We start from the raw sequence: 27,961 nt of genomic DNA, 5'->3' as shown, positions 1-27,961 counted from the left end.
GGATGCCTTCAACATGCTTCTGTTTATGCACCCATTCACTACTAAATAGTGAATGGGTGCATAAACAGAACATGCTTTCGCTGAACATCTTTGCTCAGTCCACCTTGGTCAACGCGATCTCCTGGTTGTCAAACACTTTAACTCCCCTTCCCATTCCCACACTGACCTTTCTGTCCTGGGCCTCCTCCATTGTCAGAGTGAGGCCCAGCGCAAATTGGAGCAACAGCATCTCCTATTTCACTTGGGCAGCTTACAACCCAGCGGCATGAGTTTTAATATCTCTAACTTCAAGTAACCCTTACATCCCCTCTCTCTCCATCCCTAGTGGTCATCGTACTAGTTTACACGGTCATCCTCAATTATTACCCAATTATTCCATTCATTATCACCTTCTCCACAGCCAAAAATGGACCAATGTGGGCTCCACCTTTCATTGATCATCATGCTTTTTGTATATCTTTCATTCAGTTGTTCTATGTACCTTCTATATGCCTTGTTTCCCTCTTCCCAAACTCTCAGTCTGAAGATTGGTCTCAACCCGAAACATCACCTATTCCTTTTCTCCGGTGATGCTCCCTGACCTGTTGAGTTACTCCAGCTTTTTGTGTCTATCGTCAGCAACTAAATAGAGATGTCCTTGCCGTTAGTCGAGTCTACTTTAAATTAAGACTTGATCCAGATGTCTCCTTGAAACTTGCTGTATCTCAGCCAACACACCACATACAGAGGGTGATTCCATTGTATTGATGTTCATCCATTGACAGATACATCATGATCTTAGGGAAGTATACAGGGAGCCAACATATCTTTAAAAACAAAAGAAAGAGATGTCTTTCGAAATTCTTTGAGATACCAACATTATATATTTTTCTCCATTTACAAGTTTTATAGATTATTTGTGTTGCTTGTTTTATAATTTCTAAGGCAGCAAAGCCACCTCACATTCATTATTGTTGAAGCTATTATGCACAAACAAGTACTTTTGCGTCGAGAATGACTGAAATCGGAAAGTCGCACACTGTGGTGGGAAGGCGAGTGTGTTGCTTTAGCAGAGAGCGTGCATGGTTTACATGGATGTGATTCTCATTCTTATGCGAATGTTCCCACCAGACCAGCTGATACATCAGACCACCAATTAGGGGATGTTTCAATAGGCTTCATTTTTTTTTAGTCCAAAGAAAGAGGGCTGAACCGAATGAAACGGTCCTGTCTTTTATGATATGATAAGCATCAGGGATCCTGACAATTCTGAGTATCTTTGTTTAGCATGGACGAGCTCCTCTGATGTCTCGGAATAGAATGCAGTGAATTCACTTCATTGACATCTAATATTTGAAACCCCACTTTTTCAAAACGCCTTTCTCCTGCCTTCCCATCACTGAAACCCACTCAACTATTGGGCTTGAATATTTGTGTTATGGAGGCAGGGGGCACTGGGGCTTCATCCACTTCCAGCACATTCAACAGTCCACTTGGTTATCCCCTGAATTATTGATTGAATTTATTGAAAGAAACTGCGTGAAAACAGGCCCTTTAGCCCATCGAGTCCACACCGACCATTGATCACCTTTTCACACTAGTTACATGTTATCCCAATTTTGCACCCACGTGCTACACCCCAAGGTAAATTTACAGAGGCCAATTAACCTCCAAAAATGGGACGCAGGGTGGAAACTGGAGCACCCGGAGGAAACCTATGTGGTTGCAGAGAGAACATACAAACTCCGCGCAGACAGCATACAAGGACAAAATTGGGCGGCACAGTGACACAGCTGGTAGAGGTACTGCCTCATAGTGCGAGAGACCCAGGGTTTGATCCTGATCTCACGTACTGTCTGTGTGGATTTTGAGTGTTCTCCCTGTGCTTCTCCGGGTGCTCCGGATTCCTCCCACATCTCAAAGACGTGCACATTTGTAGGTTAATTGGCATTTGTAAATTGTCACTATTGCATATGGAGTGGATGAGAAAGTGGGATTATATAGACCTAGCGTGAATGGGTAATCGATGGTTGGTGTGGACTTGGTGGGTTGAACGGCTTGTTTCCTTGCTGCACCTTTAAACTAAATGGAACTAAATCGAACCTGGGCCTCTGGCTCTGTGAAGAAGCAGCTGTACCAGCTGTGCCACTGTGCCACCCTAGGGATCAAATCTCTCCCAGGAGCAGGTCTAAGATATCTCACCCAGTTGTAAGCCCTGGCAATGATGCCAGCTGTTTGGCTGTGAAGAGATAGCAGTCACCACCATATCTGACCCTGCCTCATCCCGAAATCTGAACACAGGAGAGTGATTTCCCCGTCTCACTGGGGCTTGCACTCATCACTTGTGCTGAAGGTTCCTCAAGGATTATGTTTCATTACATGATGACCTGCCACAAACTATTCCAAAATCAGAAAATTCCCCCCGCTTCCTTCACCTGCTAAATCTCCTCTAGTTTAATGACTGATTGACAAAAAATGTTTAAAGAACCATAAAAAAATAATGTTGTTAACATTAAGATTTCTCATCTCCGGCATGGCTAGGTTTCCAGATAAGGTCAAAAGTTATAGGAGCAGAATTAAGCCATTCGGCCCATCAAGTCTTCTTTATCTTTCCCTGTCAACACCATTCTTTGTCTTCTCCCCATAACCCCTGACACCCATATGAATCAAACACCTGTCAATCTCTGCCTTAAAAACTTCTATTGATTTGGCCTCCACAGCCTTAAATGTTATAAAGTACGTTGCAGGTACTATCACAATGTTTAAGAAACATTTAGACAGAAACATGGATAGGACAGGTTTATAGGGATATGAGCAAAAGCAGGCAGGTGGGACTAGTGTAGATGGGGCATGTTGGCCAGTGTGGGCAAGTTGGGCTGATGGGCCTGTTTCCACACGATAAGGCTCTATGACTGATTGTAAATGCTTAAATTCCACTCCACTTCACCTTCAAATCTCACAATTGAAAATGCAGCGTCCTTAACCTCTGAAAAATTGAGGAGTCAGCTGCTCCCTCCTTGCGTTTGAAGTTCCTGTACAAAGTTTGTGACTCCCAAAGAGGAGTGAAGCGAGGGGTAGTTCTATCCCTTGATCATGTTGTTCTCTCAGATGAAAGGAACCAAAGTGTCCAGATAGGCCACAGGACAGACGCTCTCCTCAATTCACTGACCATTTGGGAAAGATACATTTCCTTTATTGGAACCTCTTGTTCAAAGACATTTTTTTTTGCAGGGTATTTTTTTTTGCTTTCCCAGCAATGGAAGGATGTTGCCTCCTCCTCCGACTGCCGCCCTCTCTCCCACCCCTAGTTCACACCTCAGTACTTATAGCCCTGACGCTGGCCATCGTCTCCCGCACCGTGTTCTGGCGGCTCACCGGGTAACCTTGGAGCGACGCCATTTTGAAGGGCGGGCCCGCCTCTTTGTAGCGGGCGGGAGTGTAGGCGACGCGATCACCTCCGTTGCGCATCTCCTCGGCGGTCTGTATGTAAAATGGGGAGCGGCGGGGGGAGCAGTCGGGACACGAGGCCCTCGCCGCTGCCTGTCTGGGCTCAACCGGCGCAGGCAGCTGAGTGAGAAACCCGTCCACAAAGTGCGCGTTGCAGGCGTCGCATGCCAAGTGTGGGTGAGGGTGTAAATCTGAGTCTTCCTCCTCATCGTCCGATTCACTCTTGCAACAATAATACTGGCGGAGAAAACACACACAAAAAAAGAAACAGGCTGAAGATAGGATTCAGAAACTGTAACCGGACAGCTCTCTGATTATCTCCCTACTAATTCGTTGCCTTGCATCCCAAATAAACTTCACACATCCCAGACTTGCAGCAATAAAACTGGTGGAGAAAACAAAAAAAAGAACCAGGAAGGAGACAGGACTCAGAAACTGGAAACAAACAGCCCTCTGATTATCTCCCAGCTAATTCTTTGCCTTGCACCACAAGTAAAGCCATCCCAGACTCTGCAGCACATGGCACCCAGTTTCCTTCACCAAGGTATCACCCTTTCACACAGAGGGTGGCGAGTGTATGGAACGAGGTATGTAGTATTGCAACTGCCAGTGGAGGTAATAGGAAAGATTTAGAGGGATTATGGGCCAAACGCAGGCAGGAGGGACTAGACTAGATGGGACATGTTGGCCGGTGTTAGATGGGGCTGAAGGGCCTGTTTCCATGCTGTATGATTCTATGACTAATCATCCTCGTATTTGCTGAGCTGCATTTATTGTCAGGCTGGCTATAGCTTCATTTGGAGTATTGCATGCAGTTCTTGCCATCTTGATATAGGAAAGATGTGGAGGCATTGGAAAGGGTGCAGTGGAGGTTTACCAGTATGATGCCTGGATGAGGGGGCATTAGCTACAGGGAGAGGCTGGACAGACATGGATTATTTTCTCTGGAACACCAGAGTTTGCGGGCAGACCCAGAAAAATATATCCAATTAAGGGAGCTGTAGACAGACAGACTCTTTCACTCAGGATGGAAAAATCAAATACTAGAGGGCATAGCTTTAAGGCCAGAGGGGAAAGGTTTAAAGGAGATATGTAGAGCAGGTTTTTTACGCCAAGGGTGGTGAGTGCCTGCAACATGTTGCCATGGGTAGCGGTAGAGGCAGATACGATAATGGCATTTAAGAGGCTTTGAGATAGGCATATGGATATGCAGTGAATGGGGGGGATATGGATGCAGTAAGAAATGATCTTGGCATCATGTTCACCAAAGACATTGTGGGCTGAGAGTCCTGTTCCTGTGCTATACTGTTCTATGTTCATTCTCATTCATGCTCTCGCGCCTCTCTTTTTCTCTCTGAGGTTTTGAAATTCTTCAAGTTTTCTGCTGTCCTCCAAGGATATTCATGAAGCTTCACTGGCCACCACGTGTGTGCAATTGCCTTATCCTTCAGCGGCGAGGGCCAATGCCTTGCTCTCTTTGCTAAGAAGCTCCTTGTAACCCTTTAGTGTCCCTCTCCCAGCCCAACCTCTTGATCACCTGCTGTGATATTAATTTAGTTTAGTTTAGTTTAGAGATACAGCATGGAAACAAGCCCTTCAGCACACCGAGTCCACGTAGACCAGCAAATCCCATAAACTAACACTATCCTACACACTAGGGACAATTTATAACCTTTACCAAAACCAATTAACCTAAAAACCTGTACGTCTTTGGAGTTTGGGAGGAAACTGGAGCACCTGGGGAAACCCACGCAGTCACGGGGAGAACGTGCAAAGTCCATACAGACAGCACCCGTAGTCAGGATTGAACCCAGGTTGACTCTACCGCGGTGCCACCGTGTTGCCCCCCCCCCCCCTGCCATTGTGCCGCCCCAAAATCATCTCCTAAGTCATTCCTTAGGACATTATAAATGGTGCTGTCTGAAATCAGAAGAGGCCTCAAAATACCTTAAGACCATTAGACAAAGGAGCAAATTTCGGCTCCATTTGGCTTATTGAGTCTACTCTGCCACTTGACCATGGCAGATCTATTTTTCCCTCGCAACCCCATTCTCTACCTTCTCCCAGTAACCTTTGATACCCTTACTAATCAAGAACATATCAATCTCCGCTTTAATAATGCCCAATGCCTTGCCTCCACAGCCATCTGTGGTAATGAATTCCACAGATTCACCACCTCCTGGCAAAAGTCATTCCTTCTCATCCCCACTCTAAAGCTACGTCCTTTTATTGTGAGGTTGTGCCCTTTGGTTCTACACTGTCCCATTACTGGAAACATCCTTTCCACGTCCACTGCATCTAGGCCATTCATTATTCAGTAGGTTTCAATATGATCCTCATACTTTACATGCTCCTCATACTTTAACCCAATCATTCCCAGAATCATTCTCGTAAACCTCCCCTGGACCCTCTCCAATGGCAGAACATGCTTCCTCTGGGGCCCAAAGATGCTCATGATATGGGGCCCAAAGATGCTCATCCCAAAGATGCTCATGATATTCCAATGTGGTCTCACCAGGGTTTTATATAGCCTCAGAATTACATCCTTGCTTTTATATTCTAGTCCCTTAAAAAGAATATTAACATTGCATTTGCCTTTCTTACCACTGACTCAACTTGCAAATTAACTTTTGGGAATCCTGCCTAGCACTCCCAAGTCCATTTACACCTCCGATTTCTAAATCCTCTCCCCATTTAAAAAGTAGCCTCTGCTTTAAATCCTTCAATTAGGACCCAGATATCTCAAAGCCAGCAAACCTACGACTTCCTAGGTCCAATGTCATCTGTAGAGACAGCAAATCCAATACAGGGCTCCTAGGCTACACCAAGCAATGTTCGATATAGAGGTGACCACTGAGACCCAAGCCAATGTCCTGAAGGCTGTAAATGTGTCAGAGGTCCTACAGTTGTCTATCACACTCGTAATGACTGCAGGTCCCTGCGACACGGCAAACCGCAGCAATTCTTGTGCCCCTGCATCGCATGTTGTGGGTTTGCTCCTTGGAGTTTCTACACCCAGTCTAGGTGACCACTAGCCTTGCCTTGTAGGAGTGGTGTGAGGCTGATGCCAATGTCCTCTGGACTAGACATTAAACCGATGTCCTGAGTGGATACAATGAAGGAACTCTGCGATATTTTGAAGAAAAGATAGGAAGCCTAAACAAAAACAATCCCTTAGCCAATATCATTAAATTCCATGTTAGCTGCCTTGTTGGTGTTTGTGGGAGATATCTGTATGCAGAATGGCTGCCTAATTATCTTCTACATTAAAACACTGACTGCTCTCCATCGCTGTGAAGCACTGACACATCTGGAGGCTCTGAAAAATGCTATGTCTACAAAATTACAGCAAGAATTGGATAGCTCCTCACACAGTCAATATTTTCCCTTTTTTCCCTTATTTCTGAATGACATAGTAGGTTGCCATTTGGCCCATGGAGTCTTATGGTGGCCACAGATCAACTTCAGTTATATTTCCACCGATAATTTTCCCTGTGACCTATCCTTCCCACATGAGGGGAATATAGAGGGTCAATGCACAGAATATTTTATCCGGGATTGGAGAATCAAGAAACAGTGGACATAGGTTTAAGGTGAGAGGGGCAAGATTTAATAGGAACCTGAGGAGCAACCTTTTCGCGTGGTGGGAATACGGAACGAGCTGCCAGAGAAAGTAGTTGAGACAGGTACGATAACTACTGTACATTTAAAAGACATTTGGCTGTACAGGCCGACCATTGATTTTCTGGCACTCTTGATTTCAGAGCCTTTCTGGATTATCCGTTTTGCTGGACCACCAGAGGTCATGGCCTCCGTGAGGAGTCCAAAGGTACCAGAACAGTCTGCCTAGGCCGTTGAGGGGCTGAGATACCGGCCCGTCAAAGTTGGCCTTGGAAGTCGGCTATGGGAACACAACTGCAGGCTCCGACCGGGCTGGCGTTCCAGAGCCCTGGCCACTGGGGGCAAATACGGCCTGCTGGTTAGGCACGGAAGTCTCAATGAGATAGAACCGCCACCTCATCTGGCTTAGGCACCACATTTTCGGAGGTACTTCCGGGGGGAATTTTCTCGTAATTTTGTCCGGATTAAAGGAGGTGTCGGACCACGTTGTCGGAAAATTAGTGGTGGACCTCTACATGTATGGGAAAGGTTTAGAGGGATGTGGGCCAACTGTGGGTAAATGAGACTATCTTAGATGGGGCATGTGTTGGACCCGAGGGCTCATTTCCATGCTGTATAACTCTGACTTGAACTACCCCCCCCCCCCCTCCCCCCCCCAGATTCTGTCACTGACCTACACACTCAGGGCAATTTACAGCGGCCAATTATTCCAACAGCTGGCACGTCTTTAGGATGTGGGGAAAATCAGCTACCTGGAGGGAAGGTGCAAACTCCACAACAGACAGCACTGGAAGGCAGAATAGAAGTAGGGGCACTGGAGTTGTGAGGCAGTGGACCCACCAGCTGTTCCACTCCAAACACAAACATAGTCTTCCCAGCAACCAGGACGGATTGTGTTATAAAGCAGAAACCCATAATTCAGAAACTGTAGGTTTGTATGTATATGCATTGCTTATTCTGCAAACCCATCCCTGTATTAGTGCCACTTGCTAACTCACCTGGAGTCTACAGTAACAGAGCACACCTATGATACAAAGCAGTATCACTGTTGCTAGTATTCCACCAGTGATAACAACAGTTCCAGCTGTCATCCGACCAGTTCTCCATCAAACCCTGGAAAAGCAAAGAGAAGAGATGGTAATGGGTAATGTAATAAGATGCTGGTTTATACCAAAGATAAAGTGCATTCAGAGAGTATTCAGACCCCTTCATTCTTTCCACATTATGTTACGTTACAGCCTTATTTTAAAATGGATTAAATTATTTTTTTTATCATTAATCTACACGCAATACCCCAGAATGAAGAAGCGAAAACAAGTGTTTAGAGATTTTTGCAAAGTAATTAAAAATAAATATTGTGGCGGCACCTGGTGGTTGGGCCACTTGCTACACGAACCCTCAGCAGTCGGGGGTGGGGGGGGGGGGGTCACTGTTTTCAAATCCGGGTCACCTTCATAAGATAAAAATGAGGTTTGGAGTTGTTGGAACTCTCTTCCTCAAAGGGTGGTGGATGTAGAGCATTTTTAGGGCCGAGGGAGATACAGTCTTGATAAATGAGGGGGTGAAAGATTTCGGAGATGTGGAGGTTCCAATCAGATCAGTCACGATCCTGTTGAAATGTGTAGTGGTTTCAGGGGATGATTGGCCTTCTGCTCCTGATTTTTTTTTTTTGAAAGATTAATGCAAAATAATATTTCAATCCTGGAAAAGAAAATTGTGTTTCAACTACATTCAGTGACTGAATGTCAGGGCATTAAAAAGCAACTGGTAGGAAACGCTGACTTGTGAACCGCACATTCATTTGAGCAGGGAAGACCAGTCTTTCCGTCAAGCCTCCATCAAGCCAGTGTATGATGGTTGGAGGTTAAATGTTTAAACACTGGAAGTACAGCTGATACTTGCACAAAGTCATTCCTTTGCTGCCATTGAGCATGAGACCACTTGCAGGGACTTGTGAAAGGTAGAGAGGAGGATGACCTGATGAGATTTGACCCTTCCACTGGCCACTTCTGATCACCGAGTGGGACCACGATGAAGGGTTCCATTTGCAAACTGGAATCCAAAATAGGGGAAAAAAAGTAGTGTCGCTGTTCCTGGCACTGCCATGAATTGCTCTGGTTCCTCAATAGGCTTCCTCGCACCGAGCATACAAGTTGCAAGTGGAATTGAAGCTGTGTGTCATTTGCTGCAAAGCTCTGCTCTGGATTGTGACTGACTTGTTAGAATACTAACAAGCTTTAGAGTCAGGCAGCGGTAGACCTAACCCATGCCTTCAGTGGCAATGCCTCAACGAGTAACAAGCCACCTGGTCCACCAAGCCCATGCCAGCCTTTAATTACCCATCTATACTAATCCCATGTGCCATGGTTCCTTATGTGCCTTGACAATTGAAGTGACAAACGTTGTGGGAGTCTCTGCCTCCATAACTTGCCTAGGTTGGTCAGACTCTAAACACCCTCTGGGTGAAAAACATTCCTTCACTGATCCCTTCCAAACCGTTGAACCTATGGCCTCCGGTTTCAGACACCTCTTCTGTAAAGTCATTATAATACCTTTTATCCACTGTTTGTTACAAATATTTTCAGATTCTCCATGCAATAGTGTAAAGGAGTTATCATCGGTATCGCTCAACCAATGACATTGAAACTAATTAGTTTAGTTTAGGTTAGAGGTACATGGGATATGGAAATTGGCCCTTCAGCCCACCGAGTCCATTCTGGCCATTGATCACCTGTTCACACTAGCTCTGTTATCCCACTTGCACATCCTCTCCCTACACATTAAGGGGCAATTTACAGAGGCCAATTAACCTTCAACCTCTATGTCTTATGTCATAGAGTCATATAGTATTGAAACAGGCCCTTTGGCCCAACTTGTCCATGCAGAACAACATGCCCCATCTATATTAGTTCCACCTGCCTGTGTTTGGCTCAAATCCCTCTAAATCTATACTATCCATGTACCTGTCTAAATGGTTCTTAAATGTGATAGTACCTGCCTCAACTACCTCCTTCAGATTTAAACATTTATTCCTTTGTTCCTGTGAGCTGATGTATACACTGCTGGTCACCCCTTTATAGGAAAGATGCAAATGAACCAGAGAGGGGTTAGCAGATACTGACAAGCACTTTGCCAGGATTGGAGAATTGCAGTTATGAGAATAGATTGGATGAACTAGGGTTGAGAGGAATAGACAGACAATGGGAATAGGAAATAGAACATAGTAAAGTACACAAAGCTGGGCGGCTGTGTGAGCTGTGAAGAGGAAGTTAGGAGGTTGCAGGGTGACCTGGACAGGTTGAGTGAGTGGAAGTATAAAATAGATAAATGTGAGGTTATCCACTTTGGCGGCAAAAACAGGGGGGCAGATTATTATCTCAATGGGGTTAGGTTAGGTAAGGGGGGAGGTGCAGCGAGACGTGGGCGTCCTTGTACACCGGTCACTGAAAGTTGGCTTACAGGTACAGCAGGCAGTGAAGAAAGCTAATGGAATGTTGGCCCTCATAACAAGAGGATTTCAGTATAGGAGTAAAGAGGTTCTTCTGCAGTTTTATGGGGCTCTGGTGAGACCACATCTGGAGTATTGTGTACAGTTTTGGTCTCCTAATTTGAGGAAGGACATCCTTGTGATTGAAGTAGTGCAACGTAGGTTCAGGAGATTGAGAATTTATGGGTCCCCTGCCACAGAGGGCAGTGGAGGCCAAGTCACTGGATGGATTTAAGAGAGTTAGATAGAGCTCTAGGGGCTAGTGGAGTCAAGGGATATGGGGAGAAGGCAGGCACGGGTTATTGATAGGGGACGATCAGCCTTGATCACAATGAATGGCGGTGCTACCTTGAAGGGCCGAATGGCCTCCTCCTGCATCTATTTTCTATGTTCCTATGTTACAGCACAGGAGTGGGCCCTTTGGTCCACAATGTACCAAGTTAAATTAATATAATCTGCCTGCATATGATCCATACCCCTCCATTCCCTGCCTATCAAAGGTCTAACAATGATGAGGAGCCCAGGTAGTGATAGTGAGAGCATCTATTTGCCTGAGGACAGGAATCTGCTGAGGACAGGACCTGCCGGAGAGGACGGTGGAGGGAGAAACATCTTCACATTCAAACAGAACTTACACAAGATCTGTAACCTGCAGGGCTATGGGCCCAGTGCAGAAAGGAGATTTATGCCAGGTAGTTGTTCCTGGACCAACACCGACAATGATGGGCTGAATGGCTTCCTTCAGATTTGTAGCAAATGCTATACTCTATTTCTATGATTTTACATTTCAGTAATTTTGGAAAAGAAAATATTTGTATGTGGCAAGTGAGTTTGTGGGTGCTGACATGCTTTTATAATCTAAAAACGACACAAAGTGCTGGAGTAACTCAGCGGGTGGGTCAGGACCCTTCTTCACCACTGACAGGCTGAAGATGGGTCCAAACTCGAAGCGTCACCTTTCCATGTTCTCCAGAGACGCTGCCTGACCTATTGAGTTACTCCAGCACTTTGTGTCTTTTCTTGTAAACCAGGATCTGCAGTTTCTTGTGTCTCCTTTTGTAAACTATGTTGTTTGCAGTACCAGGGAACATCTGACGGTGGCGCTATGGGCATCAGTTGGGAGTTAGGCTGCATCTATGCCTTGGTTGCATGACAGCATTCTCCCAATGTCATAAACAGCCGGAAACTGGGAAGGAACTCTCTTGATTAAAAATACAAGGTCATCAGAAATTTAACATTCTGGGTTGCAAAATAGAAATTCAAGATGCAAACAAAACTAGTTCAGTTCTGCAGCAATGCAACATCAACTGAAATGATATATCAACAGTACAAGAATAATAGAGCACTCAAAAGGTCAGCTTTTATTCTGAAGGAGGATCTCAACCCGAAATGTCACCTATCCATGTTCATCAGAGATGTTGCCTGACCTGTTGAACAGTTCCTTGTTTCCGCTTTTATTAGACATCGGGCATCGGGTATTGACACTGATAGAAGATTCTGATTTAAATAACTTCTCATCATCTTTTGCTTAAATTCCTTTCTAAGTTATTAATGGATTCCTCCACCAACTTATTTTCTGGTTTGGTGTCCCCAAAACTCTCAGAGCAAATTTCACCTTTTCTCTGGATTTTTGGTCAATGATCTTAAATCTATGATGATTAAATCTCTCGCCAGAGGATAGACATTATCCTCTCTGTCAAAACCCTCATTATCTTGACAGCCTCTACAAGATCACCTCATACCTTCCTGTTTGATGACACCAAACCTATCCTCCACCCACTCCTCAGAATTGGCCCTTGTTGCGCGGAAACCTCTTACACGCTTTTTCTATGGCAATTAAATATTCCCTCAAGAGACCGCCCAGAGTTCACAATATTTCAGCTAGTTATTTATAAAATCATCTTTCACGGGCTCAGTGGCACAGTGGTAGAGTTTCTGTCTTACAGTGGCAGAGGCCCGGGTTTGATCCTGACTATGGGTGCTGTCTGTATAGAGTTTGTAGGTTCTCCCTGTGACCATGTGGGTTTTCTCCGGGCGCTCTGGTTTCCTCCCACACTCCAAAGAGGTACAGGTTTGTAGGTAAATTGGCTTTGGTAAAAATTGTAAATTGTCCCTAGTGTGTAGAATAGTGATAGGGTGCAGGGTGATCGCTGGTGCCAACACGGACCTGGTGAGCCGAGGGACCAATTTCCACACTGCATCTCAAAACTAAACTAAATCTCTTTGGTTAGCAAACCGTTTAAAATTTTTATGTAGTAATACACGCAAGGCTGCAGGCCCGGATGGAGTCCAGGGAATGGTACTAAAGGACTGTTCTGTACAGCTGGCGGAGGTATTCATGAGAATCTTTAATCTGTCTCTATCTCTGGCAACGGTCCCCAAGCATCTGAAAACAGTTACCATAGTGCCGGTGCCAAAAAAGTCTAAAGTCACCAACCTGAATGACCACCGCCCGGTTGCCCTAACTCCAATAGCAATGAAGTGCTTCGAAAGGCTGGTCCTCTCCCACATCAAATCCAGCATCCCTGCCTCATTGGACTCTCATCAATTTGCATACAGGGCAAATAGATCAACAGAGGATGCCATCTCTCTGGCTCTTCACACTGTCCTAACTCATCTGGATAGACAGAGCACGTACGTGAGGATGCTCCTCATTAACTATAGCTCTGCATTCAATACGGTCATCCCCACCAAGCTCACCACCAAACTCCACCAGCTAGGCCTCAGCTCGCCGATATGCGATTGGATCCTGAACTTTCTGACGGGCAGTGAGACTGGGCCCGCACCTGTCCTCCACTATCACCCTGAGCACTGGCACACCACAGGGCTGTGTACTAAGCCCCATGCTCTACTCCCTCTTCACTCACGACTGTGTTTCCTGCATTCGACACCAACACCATCGTGAAGTTTGCAGACAACACAACAGTGATTGGGCTGATCACCAACGGTGATGAAACAAAATACAGAGCGGAGGTGCAGAACCTGGCGGACTGGTGCGTACGTAACAACTTGTCACTAAACACCTCCAAGACCAAGGAGCTGATTATTGACTTCAGGAGGTCCCATAATGGAGAATACGCCCCAATCTCCATCTATGGGGAAAGTGTGGAGAGAGTGTCCAGCTTTAAGTTTCTGGGCACTCACATTTCAGAGGACCTCACATGGTCCACCAACACCGCTGTGCTGGTCAAGAAGGCACAGCAATGACTGTTCTTCCTGAGGACATTAAAAAAGACTGGTCTGCCCCAACAGCTGCTGACAACCTTCTACCGCTGCACCACAGAGAGCATATTAATGTATGGCATCTCTGTGTGGTATCTCAGCTGCACGGAGGCGGAGAGGAGAACTCTTCAGCGCGTCGTCCACAGAGCGCAGAGGATTATTGGGACACAGCTACCAGCCTTGGAGGGCATCTACCACACATGGTGGCCTCAGGAAGGCCGTCAGCATCCATAAAGACTCCTCACACCCTTGTAATGGACTGTTCGAACTACTTCCCTCCGGCAGACGTTAGGCCTTCTACGCCAGAACCTCCAGACTCAGGAACAGCTTCATTCCCAGAGCTATAGCGGCTCTGAACCGGCCCTGCTGAGTGCCCCCCACCCCCCCTGGACTGTCTCCCTCGGATGGTCACGTCGCACAGACACATATGCACTTTAGTCTGTTGAACTGTTTTGACTGTTTCACTGTTCTATTACAATCCATGTTCTCGGGATATCAATATCTAAATTCAAATTGTATTAGTTATTTATGTTATGACATCGGTTGGAAGCTGCATACCAAATCGTGTTGCGCTTATGTGCAATGACAATAAAATATATTATTATTATTATTATTATTATTATTATTATTAATAAGGAACTACAGATGTTGGTTTACAAAACAAAAGACACAAAGTGCTGGAGTAACTCAGTGGGTCAAGCAGCATCTCTGGAGAACATGGGACTGGGACCCTTCTTCAGACTCTCAGTGGTGAATAAGGGTCCCAACCTGAAGCGTCACCTATTGATATTTTCCTGGATGCTACCTGACCCGTTGAGTTACTCTAGCATTTTGTGTCTAAGTTTTAAGTTTAGAGATACAGCATGAACAAAAGTTCTTCAGCCCATCAAATCTGTGCCAAGCATCGATCACTTGCTCACACTAGTTCTCCATTATCCCACTTTCACATCCACTCCCTACACACTTGGGGCAATTTACAGAGGCAAATTAACCTACAAATCTGAGGAAACCAGAGGAGCCAGTGGAATCCCACGCAGTCACAGAGAGAATACACCAAATGTTATTCACATTATTCCCTTTATCATGTATCTGTACACTGTGAATGGCTCGATTGTAATCATGTCATCTCTTTCCGCTGACTGGTTAGCGCGCAAAAACAGCTTTTCCCTCAACCTCGGTACATATGACAATAAACTAAACTGAATGTTCAAATTCCATACTGACAGCACTCGAGGTCAGGTAAAGATGATCTCATTTAAAGTTAGAGGTGTTCCTTTTTATCACCTGTTATATGCTCTTTTCAAGCTGTTAATGGTATCTCCACCAGGTTTTCAAAAGAAAGTTAAATTTAGCTCTTAGGGCTAAGGGAATCAAGGGATATGGGGAAAAAGCTGGGACGGGATACTGATCTTGGATGATCAGCCATAATCATATTGAATGGCGGTGCTGGCTCGAAGGGCCGAATGGCCTACTCCTGCACCTATATTCTATGTTTTCTATGTAATATCTTGCATTAAATCAGCCTGTAAACTGGCCTACATGTGTGAGCTGTGACTCAGTGGTAATCCTTTGCTACCTTTGACAAATAATTTTCAGCCTTCTGGTCCTTCCCTCGCTTCCTGTGGAGTAACGGATGCTCTAGTTGACATGGAAGGTTTCATGCCTCACTGGTCACCTCCACTACAACAGCTTGTCCCAATGGTGTCTGTTTTTCTGCTGTCTTTCGCAGTGTGAAACATCACAGCCTCATTTACCTCTGCCTGGATCTTACATGATACTAATTCATTGGAATAAATTTCAAGCTGTGTTTTCTGATCCCTCTCTGATCCTTCGTTCACACTTTCCATCCTCATTGAACATTGCCATTTTTCTAAAAGATAAAAGTCTTTTGAATTCTCTGTCTCGGTGAATCACAGCCTAATTTACCTATGCTTGGAACCTGGGCGATTCTAATGCTCTCTTATCATTTTAATTTAGTTTAGTTTAGTTTAAATGCACAGAGGTTCCAACGATTCACTTTAGTTTAGTTTATAGATACAGTATGGAAACAGACCCTTCGGCCCACCGAGTATGCCTCAACCAGCGATCCTCCCTCACTAACACTATCCAACACACTAGGGGCAATTTACAATTTTTACCGAAGCCAATTAACCTGCAAATCTGTATGTCTTTGGAGTGTAAGAGGAAACTGGATCACCTGGGGAAAGCCCAAGTGGTCATAGGGAGAACGTACAAAGTCTGTACAGACATCACCCATAGTCAGGATCAAACCCAGGTCTCTGGCTCTGAAAGGCAGCAACTCTACCGCTGTGCCACCGTGCCAGCATCTGGCTGCACACTCTATGGTTGTAAATGCGCCATGTCGTACATTCTTCCCATAAAAACTCTGTATTTCACATTCTCCGGAAAACTGTTGCTTTATGGGCGGCATAGTGGCGTAGCGGTACTGCTGCTGCCTCACAGCGCCAGAGACCCTGGTTCGATCCTGACCTCGGGTGCTATCGGTGTGGAGTTTGTATGTTCCCTCTGCGACTACATGGGTGTCCTCCAGATGTTCTGATTTCTTAGCACATCCCAAACACGTGCGGGTTTGTAGGTTAATTGTACATCTGTAAATTGTTCTCTAGTGGGTAACGAGTGTAAGCAGGTGATCAATGGTCGGCGTGGACCGGGTTGGACGAAGGGTCTGTTTCCATGCTGTATCTCTAAAGTAAGCAACTGTAATGGCAGTCCCAAACACCACCTCTTGTGTTTCTTAATGTTCTTAGATTCACAATCTCTGTCCTCAAACCAAGGTGTCATCTCTGATAAAGGCACCCCCACAAAGTGCAATTCTTTCTGCTGTTTTCCTCAGTGAAACTTCACTCATGTAAAAATCCTTGTACATTTATGGTTTAATTACTGTTTCTGCCTGTGGGGAGGATCTGACATTCTACTGCACAGGCTACAAGAAATGTTGTCATCTAGTATGCAGTTTTTGTCTCATCTCCTCGGCTGTCTTTCTCTATGCCATCGATATTCATTTGGCTGCACTCCTCCAAAGTTGTAAGTGTCCCATGTCAAACGCTCATTTTGCTCTGTCGAATAAAAATATTTTGCACAGGATCTCAAGCAGTAGATCCCAGTCTCCACTACCTCCCCCCCCACCCTCCCCCCCCCGCCCAATAAATGCAAGGAATTTTAAAATGTAAACTCAGGCCATGCTCATCACAATCCTCTGTTCAACTTGTTCTTCCTCTTAACTCTTCCCTGTCCTTGGTGTCCTTCTACATCAGTTTTGCAAGAAAAGGCAGGGTAGCAGCAAACAAGATAATGGGACCGTATGGAGGTTTGTGCGGGAGAGGGGTGTGCGTGGGGGGGGGAGGTATGGGGAGGAGGGGGTCTGGGGGTGGGGATGTGGGGGAGCGGGGAACTGGGGGAGAGGGGACTGGGGTGGGTGGGGTGGGGGAAGAACCTTCAATATTTCAAAACCTTCATAACTTTTGTACTATTTCACCAATCGGAACAAAACTAATTTGACGCAGCAGAGGAGAATGGCGAGTAAGGTGGCGAAAAATCGTAGCATATGGGGGATCGTTTTTGCGCAAATTTAATTTCAATGCAGACAGGAAGTGGTCAAGTTGAAAGTTTTAGTAATATATAGATAGATGCCTTCCAAGGCAACCCACAGAGACCCATACATGACATATCTTTAGTATTTGAAATTCAGTGAAATAGTATTAATAGTGAGAGAGCCATAGAGCACGTAACAGGCCCTTCTGCCCATCACTGCCTGCCAGCACCCACTTAAACAAATCCTACACAAATTCGATGTTATTCCCATTCCCACCAACTGCCCTCAGTTTCTCCCACTCATCTACACACTTTGGGCAATTTACATTGGCCTACTAATCATCTTTGAGATGTGGGATTAAACTGGAGCACCCGGAGGAAACCCACACAGTTACAGGTAGAACGTGCTGACTATAGAGCAGTGCTTCCCAAACTATCTGATGTGGCGTACCGGTAATTTTTTTTCCAATGTGCCAGGTACCGGTAATATGCGTAGTAATATTAATTTATACAGGAAACAATATATATAATGAATATAAGAAAAGTTAATAATTAGTTTTTATCTTATATTAAAGTTTGTAAACAAATAATACAATATTACAATATAAAAAAAAAAATTAAACCAGCAGTCTTCTAACAAAGATATTTTACCACATAATATATAAATAATAAAATATATATAATGAATAAAGTACAGTAGGTTAATTTTAAAGAATATACAAAATTTGTAGTTATTTTAAACCGCAATGAATAAAGATTGAAAGGAATAGGTAACGTTCAATTGTAGACAGAATAATTGAAAATAAATCGTAATACTAAAAAATGAAACTAATTATTTTATTACCACAATAATAGCCATGTTAAAACAATACTCTTTACTAATGGGAAAGATGAGCCTGCTTCGTCTTTGTCAGCTTATCCAGTCGAGGTTCAATTGAGGACAGTGCCACGCGCAATGGATAATGAATATCCATAGTATTCCTGTACTTTGTTTTAATGACACTCATGGTTGAGAAGCCAGTATCGCAGAGGTAAGTTGAAGGAAATGGGAGAAGGGTTTTCAGAGCAATTTCACTAAGCTCAGGATATTCTGCTTTTACTTTTATCCAAAAGGAACCAAGTGATGTTGTGGTGTTGGGGTGGGTGTAACATCTTTAAACTTTAGGAGAAATGAAATAATATATTCTCTCATTTTTTTTTGTTCGTGGAGGCAGCTCCGTTTCCTAAGAATTCGTCTTGAAGCATAAATTCTTTAATAACTGAGGAATTCCCCACACAAACCCCCAAGAAAGAGAAGCTTGAGAAGATTGGGGTGAAATTTGGTGGGGAAACAGCAAACATGCCGTGTTCACTTATTACAGATTCTCCCCTCGCCGTTACACCCTCCTATTTTGTCTGCATCCCACACGCTATAGTAGCACCCACTATTTGATGTATAATACAAATAACGAGTACACAACGGAAATGAAAATAAAATGTTTGATTAATTTTGTAATAAAAAGAACAATAGCATGATTGGCTTTGCATATGAAACAAAATTAACAGAGAGAGAGAGAGAGAGAGAGAGAGAGAGAGAGAGAGAGAGAGAGAGAGAGAGAGAGAGAGAGAGAGAGAGAGAGAGAGAGAGAGAGAAAGGATAGAGAGATTGGGAACTTTGATTATAATTATTACAGATACATTTCCTACGTTTTGACTCTTTTCTTAATTAAACAAAAGTATGATCTCTGAAGGTGCTATCCTTTCTTTCTTTTCTGGAAACTCACCGCGTACCGGCAACTGATGGCCCGCATACCGGTACCGGTCCGCGGGCCACCACTTTGGGTAGCACTGATATAGAGGACACCCGAGGTCAGGTCCGAACCCGGGTCACTGGCTCCTTGCCACTGTTGTCTGTGTAATGATTGAGATGGAAAGTGTAGCAACTCTATATTCATTAGTTTAGAGATACAGTGTGGAACCAGGCCCATCGACCACCAAGTCTATGCTGACGATCGATCATCCATACACTAGTTCTATGATAACCCACTTTCTCACCCTACACACTGTAATTTACAGAAGCCAATTAGCCAACAAACTTGAACGTCTTTGAAATGTGGGAGGAAACCAGAGCACCCGGAGGAAGCCCACGTGGTCACAGGTAGAACGTGCAAACTCCACACAGACAGGTCAGGATCGACGCAACCGCTTTTCCACGGCCTGTCCTCAGCCTGACCACCTCTCCATGTCTTGCCATGCACAACAAATTGTGTTCTGATGTTTCAATCTGAAATATCAGCCATGCCTTTGCCTCCACAGATCCTGCTCGATCCATTGAGGACCTCCAGCAGTCTGTTATTCTTTTGCCCCAGGTTCCAGCATCTGCACGCTCTTGAGTCTTGTGACTTGTGCCAACAAATTGGACATTGAATTACCTATGTTGCAGCAGCAATCAGCTGGATGTGTAATACATTGGATGTCCTGGAGTCATGGAAGGTGCTATACAAATACAAGTATTTCTGCTTCTTATTCACATCCTTCCTTTAATAACGCCTGCAGGGCAGACACTACTGTGTATTGAGGCTCACATGAATATTTTACTGCTATTTATGTGTTACGGTTCATTGATCCTCTCAACTTGAGAAGCAGTGACTCATGCAAGTGTAACTAATTGTTTATTTTCGAAAGATCACCAGATTGTCTAGTAATATTGTTCACTCTGTATTTAACACACAGACACTGCAGTTAAAATCAAGGTGCTTACTTTAAAGTCAAACAAGCTGCTAGAAGAACTCAGTGGGCCAGTTCTCCCTCTGGAGGGAGATGGATAGATGGCGGTTCGGTTCTCATCACTCTTTCAGGCTGATAAAGGGTCCCCATCCAAAAATTGTCCATCCATTTCCCTCCACAGGAAACTCTAATTTCACTGCACCAATTGGTGTATGTGACAATAAATGTCCTTTGCCCTCTGCCCTTTGCCTGGCCTGCTGAGTTCCTCCAGCAGTTTTTTTTCGCTCAAGTTTCTACAAGTCCTTTGTGTCTTTATTTTAAATTCAATCTCCATTATTTCAAAGGCTTTCAATTCATTAAGAATTCATAGGAGCACATCCCAGTGTACATGGAACAGTTCCAGTTTACTTCTGTTCTCACTTCCGTTCCCTAACCAAGGTACTCGAGAAAATCTTGGTCCTCTTAGCTCAACGATGTGCATGGAAAGACAGACACTAATGTGTATTATAGACCAGCTCAGTGTAGTGCACTCAAAAGCATCTAGTCCACCGCGTACTACCTGTCCCTTAACAATCATGAACAGTGTGCCGCAAACCTGCCAAGCAGTTTAACCATTTCCACATGGCCTGCCTGTGCAGAATACACACTGTAACATCAACTGACAAGGCAAACATGTCATATGCACAGATTCCGTCTCAAACAACACTCCCCCATAGCTACCCAGCCCTCCCCAGCATTTAAATATTGTGGAAAGTATCAAAGATTAGGGTGGCACAGTGGCATGGCAGTAGAGTTGCTGCCTTAGTTCCAGATACCCAGGTTCGATCCGGACTATGGGTGATGTCTGTGCAGAGTTTGTATGTTCTCTCTTTGACCGCGTGGGCTTTCTCTGGGTGCTCTGGTTTCCTCCCACACTCCAAAGACGTACAGGTTTGTAGGTTAATTGGATTTGGTAATATTGTAAATTGTCCCATGTGTGTAGGATAATGTTCATGTACAGGGTGAGTGCTGGTTGGTGCGGACTTGGTGTGCCGAAGGATCTGTTTCTGCACTGTTTCTTTAAAGTGTTAAAGTGGAGGTAGATCAGAAGATTTTCTGACACACACACACCAACATAAAAAGCAGTGCTCGCTCATATGAGGAAGCTAGAGAGGGGCAAACAAAGCAGAAAAGAACCGCTGATGGTACAGAATCCCAGTACCTGTGTCACCCATGTGGAAACAAACCTTCAAGCCCAGATTGGTCTAATCCGCCACCTAAGTTGTATCACTATAAACTATGAGTTTAGTTTAGAGATACACCATGGAAACAGGCCCTTTGCCCCACCGAGTCCTTGCTGATCATCGATTACACATTCACACTTGTTCTACATTATCCCACTTTCTCACCCACTCCCAGCACACTGGAGGCAATTTTACAGAGGGCCAATCTTTGCTACAGAGTACCACATCTTTGGGATGCGGGAGGAAACCAGAGCACCTGGAGGAAACCCACACAGTCACAGGGAGAACATACAACCTTTGTACAGACAGCACCCGTAGTCGGGATTGAACCCAAATCCAAGGAGCTGACAGGCAGCAAGCTCTACTGCTGCGCCACCGTGCTGTTTGGGGGGAGGTGGTAGAAGATTACTTTCCTAATTGGACAGGGATTATAGTGCCTATACACAGAGCATTCAGAAATTATTCAGACCCCTTCACTTTTTCCACATTTTGTTACGTTACAGCCTTATTCTAAAATTGATTACATTCTTTTTTTTATATCATCACTCTACACACAATACCCCATAATAAAAAAGCAAAAACAGGTGTTTAGAAATGTTTGCAAAGTAAATAAAAAGAAATAACTGAAATATCTCATTTACATAAGTATTCAGACCCTTTACAGTACTTTGTTGAGGCACCTTTGGCAGCGATTACAGCCTCAAGTCTTCTTCGGTATGACGCTACAAGCTCGGCACACCTGTATTTGGGTCATTTCTCCCATTCTTCTCTGCAGATCCTCTCAAGCTCTCAGGTTGGATGGGGAACGCAATGCACAGCTATTTTCAGGTCCCTCCAGAGATGTTCAATCGGGTTCAAGTCCGGGCTCTGGCTGGGCTACTCTCTGTACCTCTCTGTACTTTGCTCCGTTCATCTTTCCCTCGATCCTGATTAGTCTCCCAGTTCCTGCCGCTGAAAAACATCTCCACAGCATGATGCTGCCATCACCATGCTTCACCGTAGGTATAATATTGGCCAGATCATGAGCGGTGCCTGGTTTCCTCCAGACGTGACGTTTGGGATTCAGGCCAAAGAGTTCGATCTTAGTTTTATCAGATCAGAGCACCAAACAAAACAACCCTTTTGGCAAACTCCAAGTGGGCTGTCATGTGGCTTTTACTGAGGAGTGGCTTCCGTCTGGCCACTCTACCATTAAGGCCTGATTGGTGGAGTGACGCAGATATAGTTGTCCTTCTGGAAGGTTCTCCCATCTCCACAGAGGAACGGCTCTGGCCAGCAGCGGCCTCTGCAGCCTGTCCGCATTTTTATTATTTTTTGTCTGTGTTTTTATGTAGTTTTTGTTATTTTATGTTGGGGTTGTGTGTGTGGGGGGGGGGGGGGGTGGGGTGGGAGGGGGGGGGGAAACTTTTTGAATCTCTCCCTGCACTGGAGACCCGACCTTTTCCCCTCGTCGGGTTCGTTGAGGCCCAACGAGGAGCGGCCTCCAACAGGAAGGACCGGGGACTCAGGTGTCGACTCACCGTTCGTCGCGGAGCTGGCCGAGTCCGGAGCGGGGTGGAGCGGTGGTGGAGCGCTGCTGCTGGCCGCTGCTGCTGCTGCTGCCGGAGAGTCGGAGGCTCCAACGACAGGTCTGTGGACGGCGGCACCAGGAGCCCACGGCTCCCTGGAGGGAGACCGCTTTTCGGGGCTTCTGCAACGGCGTCTTCTCCCGCCCGAGCTGCGGGGTCGAAGCGCTCCTGGAGCGGGGCCTACACCACTGCCCCGCGCGGCTGGAATGGCCGCGGACTCTGCGAGCGCACACCGGGGGTTCCAACACCAAGACCCGGTGTGCGACCTCGCACCACCCGTCGTGGCTTTAATGGCCGCGGGACAATCGCCATCGCCAGCCGGGGGCTATGACTTTGACTCTGACATCGGGGGGGAGAGAGTGCAGTGGAGAGATAAGTTTATTTGGCCTTCCATCACAGCTATGTGATGGATGTTTATGTTAAATGTAATTATGTTGTGTCTGGGGTCTATTTGTGTGTAATGTATGGCTGCAGAAACGGCATTTCGTTTGGACCTCTAGGGTCCAAATGACAATTAAATTGACTCTTGACTCTTGACTCTTGAGCTCTGTCAGAGTGACCATCGCGTTCTTGGTCACCTCACTGACCAAGGCCCTTCTCCCCCGATTGCTCAGTTTGCCCGGGCAGCAAGTTCTATGAAGAGTCCTGGTGGTTCCAAAGTTCTTCCATTTAAGAATGACGGAGGTCACTGTGCTCTTTGGGGCCTGCAATGCTGCAGAAATTGTTTTATACCCTTCCCTAGATCTGTGTCTTGACACAATCCTGTCTCGGAGGTCTACGGATAATTCCGTAGTCTTCATGGCTTGGTTTTTGCTCTGACATGCACTGTCAACTGTGGGACCTTATATAGACATGTGTGTGCCTTTCCAAATCATATCCACTCAATTTAATTTACCACTGGTGGACTCCAATCTGGTTGTAAAATTATCTCAAGGATAATCAATGGAAACAGGATGAACTTAAGCTCAATTTTGAGTGTCATAGCAAAGGGTCTGAATACATATGTAAATATGATGTTTCAGTTATTTATTTTTAATTACTTTGCAAAAATTCTAAACACCTATTTTTGTTTTTTTATTATGAGGTATTTTGTGTAGCGTGATGATAAAAAAAAAATGAATTTAATCCATTTAAGAATAAGGCTGTAACGTAACAAAATGTGGAAAAAGTGAAGGGGTCTGAATACCTTCTGAATGCACTATATTATCTTGGATGGCAATTTATGAGGAATAATTAGTAAGTTTGCAGATGGCAGGCATATTGGGGGTGTCAATGCTTGTCTGAGATAATCAGAGATGGACACAATTGGGGCTAATGCATGCCCAGGAGTGAATAGGTTGATATTGTTTGCTTCGTTTGTGACACCAAAATTCCTACACCAATATTTAACCATCATAGTTAACACAATGTAAAAACACTCACATTCGAACAGTGATGTTGTGTCTTGGCTTCTTTTTACATCAGAGTCTTGAGTTGTCGATCTTGAATGTAGAACTGTTTATTGCTCTTTCTCTTTCTCTCTCTCTTCCAGACCCTGAAAGATAAAGGGTTTAGGACAGTGTGACCTGCACATAGAAGATGCGTGTCTTATGCACATCTGTGGCATGAGGGCAACATGGTGGCACAGCGGTAAAGTCGCTGCCTTACAGCGCCAGAAACCTGGGTTCAAACCTACAGTAGCTACGGGTGCTGTCAGTACCGAGTTTGTATGTTCTCCTCGTGACCGCAGAGGTTTTCACCGGATGCTCCGGTTTCCTCCCATACTCTAACAGGTTTGTGTGTAGGGTAGTATTAGTAGCAATGTTACAATACTTACCTTCAGCGGCGCAGCAGTTCTGCCACTGGCTGTGTGCACGACTTTGGCGCTTTTGAGGGGGGGTGGGGGTGGGATTAAATTGCTGTTTTCTCCTGCCTGTCGAAGGTGAACTTCCTCAGGCTGCCAGCTGCTGCAGAACAATTGACTGGACTTCCGTTCTCGGAAGTTAAAAAAAAAAATTGCGGGACAATTTAATCGCTGGAGTAAAATAAAAAGCTACTTCTAACGCCCTCAACGCCTACAACGGGACGGATCTAGGGGACAAAACACAGGGTGAGTCGTCTATTTTACATATAAACTTGCTTCTTGCGATGACTTTAATCCAAATTTAATTGGCGAAAATTTGATTTTGGCCCCATACGAACCGGCAGTGTTTTTCCTGCCGATATGGGGTTCAAATTCACTGCAACCGCAACGTTCCAATCCATCGCGTTCCACAAAAACCCACTCGCAAGATGATTAAATGCCCATTAATTTACAGGAATTAAACACTAAATTCCTTCCATTTGGCCTATAAATTCATGACAATGAGATTTAAAAATCATGTTCTATTGTGAATTCTTGTGTGAATGTTATTTGGACTTAAGCTATTTAAAAATGTTAACCTTTTCTTAAGAAATGGATAGATGTTTAGATCTAGTAATTGAATGTTGTAATTAGCTACAATTAGGTAACTAACTAATTATATGCTTTAATTTCAGGTCATCCAAGTAAGATTGATTCATATTTGTTTCAGAATGCTTCAATCTATAATAACTGAACATTTCATTCAGTTCTCTTAATTTTTAAGAAAGTTATGGTCTTTTAACTGTCCTCAATCACAGCTTTTGAGTTAAGTCAATGGAAAAGCAATAGGGAACAAGATGCTAATTTCAGAGTATGAAAATGGCCATAACTTTTTTTAATACTGAAGATATGAAAGTGAATTAGGTGTCACATTAAACTTCTTTTTATGCTTTATCTGATGGGATAAAATGATTTTAAATCTCAAAATTTTGTAACAATGCTGGTATTAGTGTATGGGGACTGCTGGTCGGCACGGACTCAGTGGGCTGAAGAGCGTGTTACCCTAAACTAAACTAAAGTAAACTAAACCATCCAAAGGAAACATTCAGGCTTGAATTGCCTTCAGTATGCGATTTATTTTCAAACTGTGAGACAGCTAGATAATGGAAATGCCTTGCACAACACAAAGGACCAGTTCCTGTTTGCAAAGATGCAAGTAGCCTCACTTGACATTTGGTCTTTAGAGACAAGACAGCAATTATTTGTATTCGCTCAGCGAGATGAGGCAGAGCAGAACATTGACAGCAGCAGATATTCCCACTGCAAGTGAAGTCTGGCTTAAGTAGATCGAGCATCCGTCCCAGTTAAACTCAGTTTCAGACCACAGGACATCACCATGAGGTGAAATTGTTCCTATAATTGCTCCTTCAGTGATCTTGTGTTGTTAATTGGCATAGTTGTGTGGTGGGGCTGACGGTGTAAGCAGCAGCTCAGCGCGTCGGTGAAACAATACTTTAGTTTTAATTTACTGCCACCTGTACCAAGGTCCAGTGTTGCATGCAATCCAGTCAGCGGATTATACATCAAGCAGTCCACTGTGTATACATGTGCAGGAAGGAACTGCAGTTGCTGGTTTACACTGAAGATAGATACAAAATGCTGGAGTAACTCAGTGGGTCAGGCAACATCTCTGATAAAAAGAAATAGGTGACCTTTCGGGCCTGAAGAAGGGTCTCGACCCAAAACGTCACCTATTCCTTTTCTCCAGAGATGCTGTCTGATCTGCTGAGATAGTCCAGTATTTTGTATCTCTCTACTGTGTATAATATTTGTAGGGTGAAGGTTATATCTGTAGAAGTTGGTGAGGTTTGTTGGGGACATGCTGATCTTCCTAAGCCTTCAAAGGAAGTAGAGGTGTTGGTGTATCTCTACACCCTAGTTAGCTTGTTCTCTGCTGTACACACCACACTAGGAATCCTTCAGTGATAAATGCACCCTCAACACAGTGGAGGTGAGGGGTGAAATCTGGGTGGGTGTTGGTGGCAATGTTGGTGAATAGGTTACAGGGAAGATTGGTGGGGAACAGGAGTGTTCTATGATCGGATGTGGATTCAATATGGGCCAATATGGTTACCTTCTGTCATATGGTAACATGGAACTAAACACGGAACAGCGAGAGAGCGTGGATAAAGTCCAGGTGGAGCGTCAATGGAATTCGGATATAAACTCCACTGGACAGCTGTCAACCTATGTTGGAACATTGACACCTATTCTTGAACAGCGAAAATATTTCAGAGATAGCAAATGCCCGAGTTTTCAATAGGTGCTATACAAATGACAAGTTGTTACTTTTCAGATTTTGAATACTGCATGTTCAGATTCTTGCAGTAATTCTTAAAGGGGACGTTGTACTGTATGCTGAGTATTGAGAAATTAGCTGCTTTGGCACTTAGGCTGCCAACTTGGTTTGATGTGGAGTCCCTGGGGGTCTGTACACATGCCATTCAATGCCCCCACACCACTCGATGACCTCGATCGCACAACCCAAATCACTCGACCTCAATCACATGACATTTTCTGCTGTTTTCAAATGTTACTGCATTTATCATAATTGTGCCTCAACAGCTCTGCATCCTGCATCCTGAACCCCACCCCCCCCCCCCCCCCCCCCCCCCCCCCCCCCCCCCCCCCCCCCCCCCCCCCCCCCCCCCCCCCCCCCCCCCCCCCCCCCCCCCAAAGTTACTTTATTAGGGAGATGAATAATATAGTTTGTATAGGAAGAATAGGAAAATGTACATTTATTTCAAGGTTATTTGTGCATTTTTGTCATATACTGCAGTGAAATATGAAATAAATGAAATAATTTTAAAAATACACCTCTTAACTTACATACAATTTTGTGGTGATTTTAGAGACCGAGTGAAATTTACCTTGAACCAGAGCTCTAATTCTCACACTGACAAGAACCATGATGCATTCCCTCGATATCCTGCTGGCACAGTCAGGATGGCTGTGCTCTTTTCATGAGATGCTTGAGATATGATGGATAATTGGGAGTTTACGGACCGATGTCTGAGTCCCATTCAATACAAGAAGTGGAACGGTGCTTTGTATGAAGTGGTACTTTTGTTTTGATTTATCAGCTATAATAGCATAATCGATATTATGTCTTTTTCTTTCTTTTTAATAGCGCTGATATTAAACCAAGCCTCCTTCTAATGTGACCACAATAACTCTTACTTAGCATAATATCCACTCTGATCTCCTTTGTTTACCGCGGTGTGGTTGATGCAAAGCAGTGACATTGTAGCCCGACCTTAAATGCTTTCAGCCG

General features: G+C 44.7%; 1 protein-coding gene across 2 annotated transcripts in view; it reads right to left on the bottom strand.

Moving 5' to 3' along the window:
- Nucleotides 1-108: 108 nt before the first annotated feature.
- Nucleotides 109-27,961, bottom strand: part of LOC129701033 (protein FAM163A-like) — a 132,567-nt gene continuing 104,714 nt past the window's right edge. Inside the window, exons 3-5 of one of the 2 annotated variants that reach the window (XM_055641963.1) lie at nt 24,228-24,339; nt 8,046-8,160; nt 109-3,663 (exon numbers count right to left, since the gene is read on the bottom strand). In XM_055641963.1, the coding sequence (XP_055497938.1) occupies nt 3,289-3,663; nt 8,046-8,138 (468 nt within the window). In that variant the 5' untranslated portion in view covers nt 8,139-8,160; nt 24,228-24,339 and the 3' untranslated portion in view covers nt 109-3,288. Of the gene's footprint in view, nt 3,664-8,045; nt 8,161-24,227; nt 24,601-27,961 lie in introns of those variants that run through there. The other variant, XM_055641964.1, reaches the window with a different exon arrangement.

This window comes from Leucoraja erinacea, chromosome 10, assembly GCF_028641065.1.
Source record: "Leucoraja erinacea ecotype New England chromosome 10, Leri_hhj_1, whole genome shotgun sequence".
In the NCBI taxonomy this organism is placed as follows: Eukaryota; Metazoa; Chordata; class Chondrichthyes; order Rajiformes; family Rajidae; genus Leucoraja; species Leucoraja erinaceus.
Note: the sequence above shows the minus strand (reverse complement) of the source record. Positions and strands in the feature narration are given on the sequence as shown.